The sequence below is a fragment of the Plecotus auritus genome (assembly GCF_963455305.1).
Source record: "Plecotus auritus genome assembly, chromosome: 14".
Lineage (NCBI taxonomy): Eukaryota > Metazoa > Chordata > Mammalia > Chiroptera > Vespertilionidae > Plecotus > Plecotus auritus.
The window spans coordinates 9,780,540-9,795,973 of NC_137780.1; the positions used below are offsets into that span (position 1 = coordinate 9,780,540).

General features: G+C 38.7%; 1 protein-coding gene across 4 annotated transcripts in view; it reads right to left on the reverse strand.

The window, feature by feature from the left end:
- The window catches only part of SPATA17 (spermatogenesis associated 17), a 189,829-nt gene that overhangs the window by 133,372 nt on the left and 41,023 nt on the right, over positions 1-15,434 (reverse strand). For all 4 annotated transcript variants that reach the window (XR_013959644.1, XR_013959645.1, XM_080651392.1 and 1 more), the window contains exon 9: positions 14,394-14,529. Coding sequence is in view for 2 of the 4 variants with exons in the window: in XM_080651392.1 (XP_080507518.1) it covers positions 14,394-14,529 (136 nt within the window). In the remaining 2 variants the exon portion in view is untranslated. The remainder of the gene's footprint in view (positions 1-14,393; positions 14,530-15,434) is intronic.

Genomic DNA, 15,434 nt, shown 5'->3' on the forward strand with positions numbered 1-15,434 from the left:
TTCGGCCCAATACCCACAGGCCAGGCTGAGGGACCCCACTGGTGCATGAATCCCTGCACCGGGCCTGTAGTATGCATATAAGATCTTTGGTTAATCTCTTCCCACCTTCCCTCCTCCCTGCTTCCCTCTGAGATTCATCAGTCTGTTCCATGTTTCCATGCCTGTGCATTGATCATCTGCCCCCTGGTGGTCAGTGCGTGTCATAACTACCAGTCGAACAGTCGAACAGTCATGGTCAAATGGTCGAATGGTCGCTTAGGCTTTTATATATATAGAAGATAACATAAATTCAATATAAGAAAGAATATAAAAATTATAAAAGTATCAAGTTCTAAGTAGTTCAGATTTGGTGCTGATGCAACAGGCTAAAATAATTTAGTAGTGTATTCACATGCCTTATAGCCATTAGCAATTTGAAGGTTAATATAAATGATGAGTAGAAAACATCTCTGAATTAAACTTGATAAATTAAAAGTGTTTTAAACAAATCAAAATCTTACAGAGGTAATTCATAGTTTCTTTTTAACAAATAACAACCAGAGTGGTCTTGATTTTATTCAATACTACTGAATGAAATTTTGACAACATATCTTCACTTTACTTAAGAAAAGAAAAAGAAGTATTGAAAAGCCGTATTAAAACTTGACTTTATCATGAATATATTAATGTGCTAGACTGAAATAATTATAAATGTAGATTCTTTTATGGAAACATTATTTAGCAATGTACTTTAGGACGTTAATGCGTAATACTTTATGTATCTCTTATGTTGACATATGTTTAGCTAACATAGATTATGACATAGGTGTTCATCATCAATGATATTTCTAGAAACCCATTAGTTTCCAGGAGCTTAGAAGTTAATGGCCAAGGTATTTCAATTAGTGTCGTCTGCTCTCCAACTCTCCAGTTAGGGCCTATCCAAATTTTCAAAACTGTTAATGTGATTTAGGGGATATTAACCTCACACAATGTGCTATTAAGCTCTTATCCATCACGGGGGCTAGTTAATTAGCCTTGGAAGAATTTTCTCTTCCAAGAATCTCACATTTAGAGCCCTGGTGAAAACTCCTTTTTGTCTCTGCCATCAATGGCCCATGGGACTGGCTTAGGATGTGGGAGGCAAACTGCAAACAACAAGCTACCACCATCTATGTCCTCATGGGCGGAGCAGAAGAAGTCATCACAAGAGGGCCTGGGCTCAGTCACCCCAGCGCATCTTCTGAAGTTTTCAAATGGCAGAACATTCTTAGTCTAGTCTAAGTAAACTGCTCTGAAATTCCTCCTTACTTCCTTAAATTCATTTAAAAATTTTCAGTTAAAGATGACATTCAGTATCATATTAGTTTCAGGGGCACAACAGAGTGGTTAGACATTTATGTAACTTACAAGGTGATCCCCGATAAGTCTAGTAGCGCCTCACACCCTCTCACCCCCACTCCACACCATACACAGTTACTACAACCTCCTTACTTTTCACTTAATCAGAAACATTAGAGCTGGATTTATTTTGGAGTCATTAATTCTTTGAGAGGAATTTTACCTCCCCAGGAGCCTTCAGGATAATAGGTGGAAGACACCAAATGGTTGAGCTACAGAAACCACACTGGAGGCAAGGCTTCCTATAGGTCCTGCAGGGGCTCGCTGCATGCGGGGGCCTCTGGGCCACGCAAACAAGAGTTGAGGAGGTACCACTGGGTTAGGACTACACGTGTTCAGCTCTTCTGCCCAGGGTTCGTGTTGGAGAGCCAGGCAATGAGGCGAGTGAATTGCGCTGCCCTCTAACTGAAGCCTGGAAGAAGACTTTACCGAGGAGACAGAAGACGCAGATCCACAGTTCTCTATGTTGGTAAACAGCTAAATTATTAACATTATGTATTACTACAGTCCCGGTGCATGGAATTCGTACATGGGTAGGGTCCCTAGGCCTGGCCAGCGATCAGGGCCTATCAGGGCCTTCCTTCCCCTGGCTGCCGGCTGGGGCCTTCCTTCATTCCGCGCTGCCCCCTGGTGGTCAGCGCACGTCATAGCGAGCTATTGATTTGCATATTAGCCTTTTATCATATAGGATTACTTTTGCTGTTGCAAACATCTTTCGTGCTAACTTAGTCTCCAAAGGATCTGATAATGAATCTTGTCCTGCAATATAAAAAGATGTAATTGATCACCCTAAGTCAAGTCCAAACCCAACCTGAAGGATCCAATGGCGAGGAAGTAAAACACGTGCAGTACAGACGACATATTGCTTTTGCACCTGAACTCGGTTTACTTGTGTCCAAGGGTGAGCTGCCGCTGCAAAACTCCATCTCTATGAATCCATAGCTTACAAAATCTTACAAAGGTTATTCCATCACATCTTCATAACAGTATCTCTGTTTTGGAGATGGGGAAATTGAAGGCTTTAGATAGCTTTCTTATTAAACTACATACTGAAATTTGGTTAGAATTCTAAAATCATTAGTATCATTAGTATTATATTTGGGCAGAAACCGTTAGAGTGTTTAAATTGCATTTTTAAAAACTTGGTAACCAACTATGGTTTACCAAATACAGGGGTAAAGAGGTAAATCACGAAAAAGGGTTTCAGGGGATGATAACACACATGGTAAACACTTCAACAATTTTAAAGACTACATACTGGAAACTTAGGATTCCTAGGAGGGCAGACCAATTAAGTGCCCAATAATTCCTTGCCCTATTAGAACATAGTGATATATCTATGCTTAGATACTTAAGCATATACAACATTATAATTATATTCTTTTTTTTAAGAGCTAAATTATTTTTAATACATTTTTATTTGATTTTGGAGAGGAATGGAGAGGGAGAGAGAGATAGAAACACCAATGATGAGAGAGAATCATTGATTGGCTGCCTTCTGCACACCCCCTGCTAGGGATTGAGCCCCCAACCTGGGCATTCTCCCTTACTGGGAATTGAACTGTGACCTCCTGGTTCATAGATCGATACTCAACCACTGAGCCATGCCAGCTGGGCCAGAGCTAAATTATTTTTAACGACTTCCAGCACCAATATTCTATAGTGACACAATTCCCAGCAAGTCTTCGAAACATCTGGAAAGAATTTATGAAATCTTAGAAACTCGCATACAGGAGGACAAAGTAGGTTTAAAGAGCTAGTTGAGATAATTATTAAAAATCTAGACTTCAGTGATGACTAGCTTTATTTTCTAGTCTGTAAAATGAGAGGAAATGATAGCATCAACATCCAGGTTAGTTCGGAGGATGACACAGAACTTTGGTCTCAGCGCTTCCAGATGTTTGGCTTAATCCAAGATGTAAGACATCTTACAAAACGATGCTGAACGATAACCAGGCAGCTCTGCTCCCCTAACAGTAAACTACCGCCTACGTATTTATTTCATAGAAACTCTAGCTGGAATTTCAGTCACTAACCACCAGCTGTGATGGCACGTGGCCCTACACCTACATTTGAGAGACATGCTGTTTGACATGACTATGCTTTATTGCTACCTGGAGCAGGACTGAAACAGTGTATCCACTTTCATTTTGGGGGTCCTTTTATTCGCTTTCTACCACTTGATCTGCTGATATCCCTAATAAAAAGTGTTTTCTTATAAACTAGCCCGTGCAAGCCCAGACCCGAGATGTTTAAAAAAACACACACACAAAAACAACAACAACAACAACAACAACAACAACAACAACAACAACAGTCTAAGCTTTAGGGCAAAAACCAATTACAGAAACAGCATTAAAAACGCCAAGCACCAGGCAGAAGCAATTCTGAATCAGTTTAAAAAAGTGATTGATGAGACTCTAATCCAAGCTGAAGGACCAGTTTCACGAAGAGCTGTGACCATTCCGCACACTTCATTAGCTGCCATAATTAGCCTGTTGTTGCAATTTGTCAGAACTGGTGGGGACAATTTTCCTCGGAATGCAAACATCAAAAACACGGCCTCTCAGACTTCCGAAGGGGCTGGTGAGAGGCTTTTTCTGGCCTCTGTTAACAAAAAGATTAATTATTGCTGATGGGAGGCTGGGCGGTGATTGTCACTCTGTCCATGTGCATTACTTTTAGCATTAGAGAGAGGACGTGGGTGACACCACGCCACTCCATCAAGTGGCCTCACGTTGGAGCACAGAGTCGCTTTTAATATCGGGGGCATTTCTGATGGGTTTTTCTTCCTGTTTGCAGGGTCCAAGATTCATACCTAACCTATATAATAAAAGGCTAATATGCAAATAGACCACATGGTGGAACAACCAGTCGCTATGACATGTGCTGGCCACCAGGGGGCGTGCACGGAACATGGCGGGCATCGGCCAAGGCGGGATGGTGGAGCATGTGAGTGGGGGCGCCAGACCAAGGTGGGCGCCAGTTGCTGTCATCGGAGCAAGCCTCTGGTGCTTACTGAAAATTCTTTACTCCTGTGCGCCACGGTCCCAATCTGCGCTAGCACCTGCTGCCGGCCCTCATTGCCTCTGAGGACTTCTCCACCTCCCCCTGCTTCTGAGGGGTGATCGGGGCAGCAGCCACAGCTTGCACCCTCTGACGGCATCGGCCCTGCTCGCACCCGCTGCTGGCGCTGACCCCAATTGCTTTGTGTGGGAGTGGCGGCAGCAGGAGTGGGGCTGCTGGCAGACAGAAGACTGGGGCCAGGCAGGGGTGCAGAGGATGGGCTAAGACCCGCCCCTGTGTCTACTGCAGCCTCGCTGCCCACAGTTCCTTTCAAGGTGCACGAATTCGTGCACTGGGCCCCTCGTTCATTGATATCAGGATTTTCAAACAGCCTCCAAAACACTGAGAAGTTGGGTCGGTGCACTTTGCCTCAAGTTTTAACTTCTTCCTTCCTTAACTGTGCAGATCAGCAAGAGTGGTTCCGTATGTTTCTATGATCGAGACATCTTTCAAATACGTTTACAAATCTTCCAAGACCACATGTGTTCAACAATCTATGAAGCTACATTCATGTCACCTATATTTATGAATAGAGCAATGTCATCTCAAGCCTGGATGGAGGGGATATACTTTGATTTTCCACAATATAAATTCATGAAATCTAATGAAGAGGGATGGAAGGAAAGGAACTCTTTTTTAGTTTCCTTAAAACAAAACTGATTTAGTTTTGATTTATAGGGTGAGTTTATCCAAAATCAATAGTGTATAGCTATATGCAGTGTCATTAAAATTTTTGCCAAACTCTCTTAATTCTTAATCTCCTTGGCTGTATCATTATTTAATTATTTGCATTAAGATAATTATTGCTAAGCCCAAACTATGTTTTTTTAAAGAATCTTGTTCCTTGAACTGACCTGAAAACTGGAAGCAATAATTTAGTGATACGTGGAGGGAGGAGCCATAGCTGAAGAAACTGGTATTGTTTTCAAACCCACTTCATAGCAGAGAAAAAGTGTTAAAGTGAAAAAAACATAACATCAGAGGACAATGCTTGTCTGAGTTTCCAGGGGTGGGGATTTTCCACAGATTCCATTACAATCAAGTCATTTTCACCTCAAACAACTGGACAAATATGTCACTTAGAGATGGATTGGCCAATGGAAATACAATGTGGAAGTGTCTTATATAATTTACATTTTTGAGTAGTCATGTTAGAAACAGAAACGAGAAACAGGTGAAATTAATTGGATGGGAATAAAATATTGTAACCCAGTAAGTCCAATTTACTGTCAAGGTGTGGGCATGTTTAGAGGTTCTTTTGTTGAGCACAACTTCAATTGGAAGGAAACATCTCATAATCTCATGACTAGATAGAGCAGTGGTTGGCAAACTGCGGCTCTCAAGCTGCGGTTTGCCGCTCTGTTGACTAATGAGTTTGCCGACCACTGAGATAGAGTATCTACAGTTTTTGGAAACACTTCTGGTTTGACTGTTGGATGAAAAGAGTTTTGCATATCATCTTGGTTGTTTCTTTTTAAATTAGCACAAATGACCCTCAAAGATGCTGCAACAAAATCCTGACTGGAGGCGTGCATACTCCTTTACGTAGTCAGCCTCAGAGCCGGAGCCTTTTCAGAGAATGGTTGGGACGAAATGAGAGCAGAATATGAAATAAAAGATCCTGAAGGTAAGGAGTCAACTTTTAGTAGAAGTTTCAAAACACTCGGGAGAAATGTGAAACCATGGCTGGGACCACACAAGGAGTTCACTCACAGACTGGATTACCTGGGGAATTTTATCGTTATGATTTAGTGCACTCTAGCCATATTATGCGTGATGCCAAGAAGTCACACATCCTTCCGAACAAGCTCCTACTCTGGAAAGTGAGATTAGAGGGAGATCATTAAACCGACTCTCTAATTCTGGAGGAAGTGCTCTTGCAGGCTGAGGTGGAAAATGACTATCTGTTTATGTCTGCACAGGCGGGAATCTCTGTACACCCAGGGACATTCCCAGTCTCTGCTGAAGCTCACTTCCGCTTCAGGGTCCCTAACGTGATACACGGGTCTAGAACTCTCCGCTGTCACACACTGTATCAATGATGCAGACCCCAAAACTCAGAACTTCAATGGTTTAAGGACAAATAAAATAAAATAAAATGACAGGAGTTCAATCTAGAGATTTATAGAAAACTTTTATACACCCTTACTCCAACCTTTGCTATCTGACAAAGCAAATCATTGGGGTTCTGATTCCATTGGACACTACATACCTTAGTAGATTGTTATTTTTAAGATTTTCGCCATTAGAACGAAAGGTTGAAACCAAATTCATGTCAAAGGTAGGGGTACTGCCGTAGGAAAGGCCTATCCCAACATTTCAACTTCTTACTCAAGTGCAACCATGGTAGTGTTGTCATTGGAATTTATTTTTATGTAATTTCCATACTTGCAAAATTTGGATTCACTCCCACATCTTTATAAAGCAGACACTTGAGGGTAATAACTATAAACAAAAACTTTAGAAAAACTGTTACATTTTTCTTCACTTTTAAACTAAACAATTAGTTTCCAATACAATTGATGGCATGCAAATGCTGTTTTGCATTTGTATATTTGCACTTTTTTTTTCTTGAGAGAAGGTCTATAGTTTCAATTAGATTTTCCCAAGACTCAGATGTCAGAGAAGATATCAGATTATTAATTTGAAGTCTTAACATCATTTCTGAAGAAAAAGAGCAGACTCTTCATTTAAACTAAAAACCCACATTGCCACTCTTGCATTTTAAGTCAAACTTCCCACATAACATAAATGCAAGATCTGAGGTTGGCAAAGGGAAGTCAAACCACGTGGCTAAGTTGGAGAAAAGCAGATACCTGACTTACATTAGTGACCTGGTGAGTCTGTGCAGCTGGCCAGGTCTTGGGCGCAGACGTCCACGCTCACAGCCATGGAACATGTCCTTGTAACGGATCCTTTGTCTTACGTCACTCTTTCTCACTTATACTTCCACAGAGAAAATAACCACAGGGTAGAGCATCACTTTGATATGCAAATTTCAATATTTATTTCTCCTTCCTACCCCATTCGATGATGCCTTTCCTCCATGTGGGTGTGTTCACAGCTGAGCAGAAAGGACTAATGAGCTCAATGGGCAAAGACAGACAGATCTTGAGTGTATGCAGTAGACAGACGTACGTCAGTTACTGTGATCTGAAGGCAACTAACTTTTTGACTATAATGTTTATAAATAAAAACAAGTTACACTGTCATCCTCTGAGGTCATGATATATAATAACAATAAAAATGATTATTTATTTACCAAAAATTAAAAAGTACATATAGGAAAGAGGGAAAACCTGAAAAGAACTCTTTCTTTGCTTTGAGTAATAGACTTTACAGAGGCAGTATTTTATGCTCTATTGTACCTGTAGCAGAAAGAAGCTGTCTTAAAAGTGTGTCATCAAAAATCAATCTTTAAATTTACCAATGATTATTTTAATACTACTAAGTGGTAACTATATTAATACATGGGCTAGCCCGGCTGACATGGCTCAGTGTCTGAGCATGACCTATGAACCAGGAGGTCAGGATTCGATTCCTAGTCAGGGCACATGCCCGGGTTGCGGGCTTGATCCCCAGTGTGGGCATGCAGGAGGCAGCCAATCAATGATTGTATCTCATCACTGATGTTTCTATCTCTCTCTCTCCCTCTCCCTTCCTCTGAAATCAATAAAAATATATTTTAAAAAATACATGGGCTACTTTCTTGGGAGATTTTCTTCATAGAATACCAAATACTGAACATTTAATATTTGAACATCTCCCAATCGAGAAAATCATCCAACTTCATATCCCCCCCTTTTTTTTTATCAGCATCTATGTCTATTACAGATCAGTAAGATGAGAGTTTGAAAGTCAAAGCATGAAAAATTTTATCAGTGATGTTTTAGAGTGAAGAGAAATAAGTACATATGTTAGCTAAAAATATACCTAATATATCCCCTCATCTTTTTTTTCCTGGAATACTTTTAGAATTTTTACTGTACATTGAAATTTAGGTCATAATAGCTATATATATGGAAACTTACTTTCAAAACTGAGTATACATTTTATATATCACATCCTGTACTACCTTAATTATGCTGTTAGAACCAGAAAGTATATTCATACTTGCAGATTAGATTGCTTCCACCCTTTGGACATTATTTATGCATATTAAATGTCAACATGAAAATGACAGATGATTTCTGCATTCAATTAGAAGAACAATATGTGCTGTCTCAAAAATCATAGAGAGAAAGTCAGCAAAGTTTTGGCTCCAAACAAAAATAGTTTCAGATTCCACTTAGTTCTTTTAGAAAATGCTGTTTTGAAGAAAATGCTTTCACCTTTTCTCCAGGTTTGTAGGCTTTAGCAATATAAATGAACTTGTACTGATTAAGTCGACAAATAAAAAGGAAGCAATTTTCTTAAACAGTACACACGGCATAAAAGTGAAGGAAAAAGAATACTGCAAATGCTATTTGTTCTTCATCATTGCTATCATAAAGGTCAGCCTGACACAAGGTACTAGGTTGGTGAGCTACAAAGGAATTTGGACAGATATGCCTCCAGCCCAGTCTTCCAGTGATGAATCATTTGATTCATAAAGGAACATACTCAGAAAGACTACAGAGTAAAAGTAATAAAACACTGAATAAATGCACATAAAATATATTTTATGTACCCTAAGAAAAATTAATTTTGGACTTGGATCCAATTTTTAAATTTTTTAAGAATGATTTTAGAGAGAGGAAGGGAGAGGAAGAGAGAGAAAAACATGAATGATGAGAGAGGATCATTGATCGGCTGCCTCCTGCACGCCCTCTGTTGGGGATCGGGCCTGCAACCTGGCTGGGCATGTGCCCTGACCGGAATCGAACCAGTGACCTCCTGGTTCATGGGCCGACACAACCACTGCGCCACACTGGCCAGGTTGTGAATGCGATTTTTATATCAGCATTTACCTTTTTTAAATACGAAACTTGCCAGCTGCATCTAATTTCACTTGGGAGAGGGGCTCTGAAGGAAGCAGAGGGAGGAAACTGGTCTCCTAGCATTGGGCATAAGTGAGTCAGTCACTGTGTGGATGGAGGGGATTTGGAAGGTACTGGGTGTCGGGAGATGAGTTCTGTGTTGAGTATAATTGGTGTGAGCTGTCACAGGGATAAGCAAAGGAATCAATTGAAAGAGTAATACAGCCACATTTCCCCCCTCTCTAATGCTGCTTACAGGCAAGTTGCACGATTAAATGAAGAAGGTAGGCAAAGCAAGGCATTTGTAATACAACAGACAAATGACAATGCCTCGCTAGTGAGACAGCATAATAAGGACCATCTAATTTTCTCCTTAAAATCCATTTATTCTCCAAAGCCCTCGATCATCATCAAGGGAGCACATTTTTCAACCAAGGAATTACAGAGGAGGAGAATTAGATTTTATTAAATATTCCAACTGTGGTGAGCAAACTCTTCACAAATAGCTCTTGGAATTGATTTAATAAGAAAGTAAGGTCAATATTTGTATCCTTACAGCCAACGTTGTGAAATATTTCGACTACTTTTGTACCTTGATAGTATGTCATCAATATCCTTAAAGTCAGTTGCTGCCTAGGATAATCAAGTGATCACCTTTTAGTTAGTTAATTATCTGATATTTCATATTTGTTACACTTTTAACATGCTAGCAGATCTAAATGTTCCCCTATAGTATATAATCTTCTAACAGCCACATAAAAAGTAACTTGTAAATTAATGCAGAGTTAATAACATGATTACCAACCTGCCACTTATATAACAGAAGTTACAAGTTGTAGCAATATGGCTTCTAGCATCTTTTTTAGGATGACTATAAATGTCTAGTGAAGTAACTCTGTGAAGAATGTCTTTACGAGAAGATATGTTCCTTTTAGGCATAATTGGGGAAATATTCAGTTAAGTATGTTAAAATAAATTAAATCCACAATATTAATTTTCATGATGGAACAATTTCTTCAAATGAATTCTCAAACAGGAAGCCCAGAAATGAAAAATTTAGCTGTTGTTATTTTGGATTAGCAATAATGCAGAGAAGACTCGCATATGTTGAATTTTTAGGGACAAACTTCCCGAGGAACTGTTCAAAATTGGGGTTCAAAACTTTCAGAAGGAAAATTTCATAGGCAAGGTATAAAACCTCTTGTTGCCAAATGAAGATCCTGTCCCTCGCCACAATGGCCAGGTGCACATCTGGGGACGCATCCTACCCGGGCTGATGCAAATCTTACCAGTCTCAGGAGGAAACACTGGCCATCCTCTCTTTAGAGCTGTATGTCCTAAGTAGGAGGCGTGCAGGAGGCAACCAATCAATGATTCCCTCTCATTATTGATGTTTCCATGTCTCTCTCTTCCTCTGCCTTCCTCTCTCTGAAATCAATAAAACGTATTTAAAAAACAATAATCTGATAGATAGATCTCTCAATCTCAGACTTTATTGCAGCTACAAAAGAAATATTTTTAAATGGCTTACCATGCCATATAAAAATGCATTCTATTACGTTTGCTCATTACTCAAATGTAATATTTTAGATTCAAATGCAAATTGAGCCCTTAGGTTAATACTTACAGACTAATATGGTCTGATCTAATCTACTGAAAATCTTGGACCCATCATTGCACATATTTTCATTAATAAGTTAAAATTCAAATCAGAAACTCTTTCAAAGCCACTTTTAAAACTATAATTGAAAATTACTACACAATGTAAGAAATCTATCAGAAGCAAGATAGCAATTACAAAGCAAAGGTCGTATAAACATATTCATCTCAACAGTTCACATTTAACCATTCTATAGGTTACATATTTTTTCTATAAACAATATGCCAATATTTGGCTCTGTGCAATGTTCTAAAGTGCATAATAAACTCGACAGAGTATATATAAATATTACATGCAAATACTAATGGACCTATTGGTTTATAATAAAAATTATATAAACTTATACTTTTCCTGAAACCTATTGACTTCAAGAAGTCTGATGCCAGGGTAATAAAAGGGAGGAAATGAAAGAATTTCAGTCCCCAATGTATTAGTGAGAGAGAAAAAGAAGAGGAAAAAAAAAAAGCCCTCCAACTGAATATTGGATTATTGCAGGCCATCCTCATAAGCAAAATATTTTCCCTCAATTACACCTAATTATTTAACTGTTTACATTCACTAATGAAATGAAACAACACAAAACAAACAATTGCAAGGGGCTGTTTTTCAGCGAGTGCATAATCATCTATCAACACGTACGGGAAGATTCTTAAAATTCCGTGGAGCTGGCCTGTTTAAACAGAGAGGCATATTTTATCGCAATCAGGGCATAGAAGTAAAATCGCCCCTCACCGAGGCATGTGGCTCCGTGTACAGTGCAGCCGTAATGATGCCCACACACCGCACGGGTGCATCAATTACCATCATCATAATCACGGTCGTTAGGCTGCATGCTCATTACTACCGGGGTCCTGGTGACAGCGGATTCAATCACCGGGTGCAACGGGCAAGCAGCCCCGGTCCCACCCAAGTTTCTGCAGACGGCGATGTGCCACATTAAACCTCTGATACGTTCCACATCCCCCTCCATTCCGGGAGCCCTGGGCGGTAAAGGTCAGCTTTATGTTCTGTGCAATATGCTTAGGCCCTCTAAATTAATTCTCTGGAGGACTGGATGTTTTTATGCTTTGGAGCTTATCGATTCTTGTTTAGGACCAAAATGCACGTGAACATAACAAAACAAAGCAAAAAAAGGCTGCTCTACTGGTGTCATTCACCAATAATAAAGCAGGTCAACATCAGTCTCTTCCCAAGTTTTGCGAACAAAGGAAAAGATAAACAGTCCCATTAAAGTCAGTTGTCTAACGTGAATATAAAAGCTAATTCCAATTAAGATAGAGGGGCCTAGACCATCATTTCTGCATTGGTTAACACAAACATACGTACATGTTTTGACAATCAAAAGAATGTTTTTAGTATACGGAACTTTTAATTGTCCAACACTTTTAAATCTACCCAAATAGATTAAATTAATAGTGACTGGTATAGTCCCCTTATTAAGTTTCATTTCTATTTTAAATATTGAAATGAGCACAATGAAGAATTTATAAATACAAAGTAGACACCAGCACTTAAAAAGTTTGGCCATTTAACACGCAATTTAACTCCAGGCATTTTACAAGTACGTCAAAGAAATATGAGTACTGTACGTTATATCATTTGTACTTTATTTTTTTATAATTGATGTCTATACTTTCAAGAAAAATGATATCTATGTTATTTTTCACTATTGATTTTCATACTTTCAGTAAAAAATAGCATTATTTGCTCTCAACTCCCTGACTTTGTGATGTCTTTGTATAGTGTTATTCATATTACTACATTAAAAATAAAGCAAAAATATTAAAAATATTTGACATATTCATCTATCTTGTGTGATGTGATTCGAGAAAGATTAACATTTGCTTTTTTTCTCAACTGACACCCTTCAAAACAATTGTGTGACAGATTATTTGAAAATTTTAATCTCTCTGCTTAAAGAAGGTAGAAGTGAAAGAAAGTTCTCTTTGTAGACAATCTTCAACCATGATGGAAAGGCTGAAGAACAGGAACCAAAAATACTTAATTGAGCTGTTTCTTGGCTGAAAGTAATCTATTGCGCTCAACTACATCATACGTGCATTTACAAGTTTTTAATAGTCCATCTTCCCCTAGACCAGTGGTCGGCAAACTCATTAGTCAACAGAGCCAAATATCAAAAGTACAACGATTGAAATTTCTTTTGAGAGCCCAATTTTTTAAACTTAAACTTCTTCTAACGCCACTTCTTCAAAATAGACTCGCCCAGGCCGTGGTATTTTGTGGAAGAGCCACACTCAAGGGGCCAAAGAGCCGCATGTGGCTTGCGAGCTGCAGTTTGCCACTCTGTTGACTAATGAGTTTGCTGACCACTGGGATAGAGGCTTAATCACAAGGAACAACAACAGCCTGGAATTATTGGAATCGAGAGTCTAGAAGCCTAAAACCACTCCAGCCTTTTCCTTCTTTAGCTTTCTGAATGTCACAACTCCAACCTCCCTGAAACTGTCTTGAATCAACTAAAAATGAATAAATTGTGGCCTCCAATTTCTGAGATCAAGAAACAAAGTATTATAAAAAAAATAAAGAAAAATAAGCCTGATTTTAGCAGTTTATGGGGTACAACAAGTCTCACCCAAATCACTTAATATCAAATTGAAATAAAAATATTTTTAATAATTCTAAGGTTTAGATATCAATAATAGAATGACAACTTCAGTATTGTGCAGGTTATACTGCTACAGAGAGGGATAATTTATTTAATACGGTTATTTGAAGAGATCAGAAGGAAGGTGGGCAGAAGTAGGAAAGGAAGGGAGAAAATAAAGGGAGGGGAGGAGAGAAAAGAGAAATTTGTTTGCATTTAATGTTTTTCTACGTGGTTTTGTGTAGGGTTAAGTAGACTAATGATTTATTAAAATTTAAAGAATTCCTATACATTTCTTGCTTAATTTTCAGGGTCTACAAGAACAATTACTCATCATTAATTCTTTAACTATATATACATTCTAAAAGTATATAAGGGTACACAATGACTCCTAAAAAACAACAATACCCAAATAAACTATTTTTCTTTTTAATGAGTATCCAAAAATCTCTGCATTTCCATGAACTGCTTATTTAAGTTAGATACGGGCATATTCTTGGAATATGTCAGGATGCATGAAGTGCATCTGTTGTAGAAAGCCAACAAGTACCATATTCTTTTAGGAAGAGACATTTGCATAAGGATCTTTGTTTTTCTGAAGTAGCTTAATGTCCAATGGTGAGTCATTTGTATTTTAGAAGGTATTAATTGTAATTTATATTTGTTGTCTATTTTAGCCTGTTAAAGGGGACACTATTTTTTTTTTAATGTTGCGTCAACTCACCTTGCCACCGATCCACTTGTTAGGATTTTCATCTCTGAAACGCTGGTATCCATAAGCATCAGGACCATACTTGCTTGATAAATGCATTGATGGAATGTACTTTCCATTCTTATGGTAGGAAGAGAATGGCAAAAACCTGAAAGCAGTAAGGTGATATTCTTCATCGGATTTCTAGAGACGTTTGATTAAAAAAATAAAAATTTAGCATCAACCCATGAACCTAAAGGTCACAGGTTCTATTCTCAGTCAGGGAACATGCCTGGGTTATGGGCTCGATCCCCAATAGGGGGCATGCCGTGGTTTGTACAAACACGTCCTTACGTGAATGTCTGGGCAGTTGGAGAACAACTGGTAGAGGTCTCAGAAAGCAAAATTTAAAAACAGCCAATTAGCTTCAGGGAAAATGGGACCATTGCAAATATATAGGCTTCAATGCACTGAGAATTAACATACTTCATCTTTTTTCCCCAAATAAGAAAAATTACACTTACCATTTTTTTCTGATAACTCTCTTTCATTTCCCCCCATTTTTATAGGCACTTATAATTCTAGATTCTCCTCCAACCCATTTATTTCACTGCCAGATAATTCAAACTGACAAATTATGAACCCCAGTTGCCTGTTGGGTCAAGCCTACATTCTTCAGCCCGGCTGTCAGGCCGCCCAGCATGCACTGGGTCGGTTGGCCCTCCTACCACTCCTTCTCTGTCCTAGTCTTATGATGTGTTGGTCTGCGTACACTAAAAGCGTATGTAATATTCTCAGGAAGTATTCCAAATTGTCTATTATGTCGATGTTATACATCTTAAACGTCTTTACTCTTAGAGGTCTGTAATAACGAAATTCCACTATTCTGTGGTCATTTACTTAAGACAAAAAACAAACATTCTATTTTCAAGGCAACAGGGGACAACAAAAGAGCAATCGTCACCGTACAGCTAATAAAGGGATCTTTTGTAGACAAATTCTAGAACTTCTTAATGATACACAAGCTTATTATCTGTATCCCCAGTGTTCTAAAGCACCAGAACTTCATTAGAC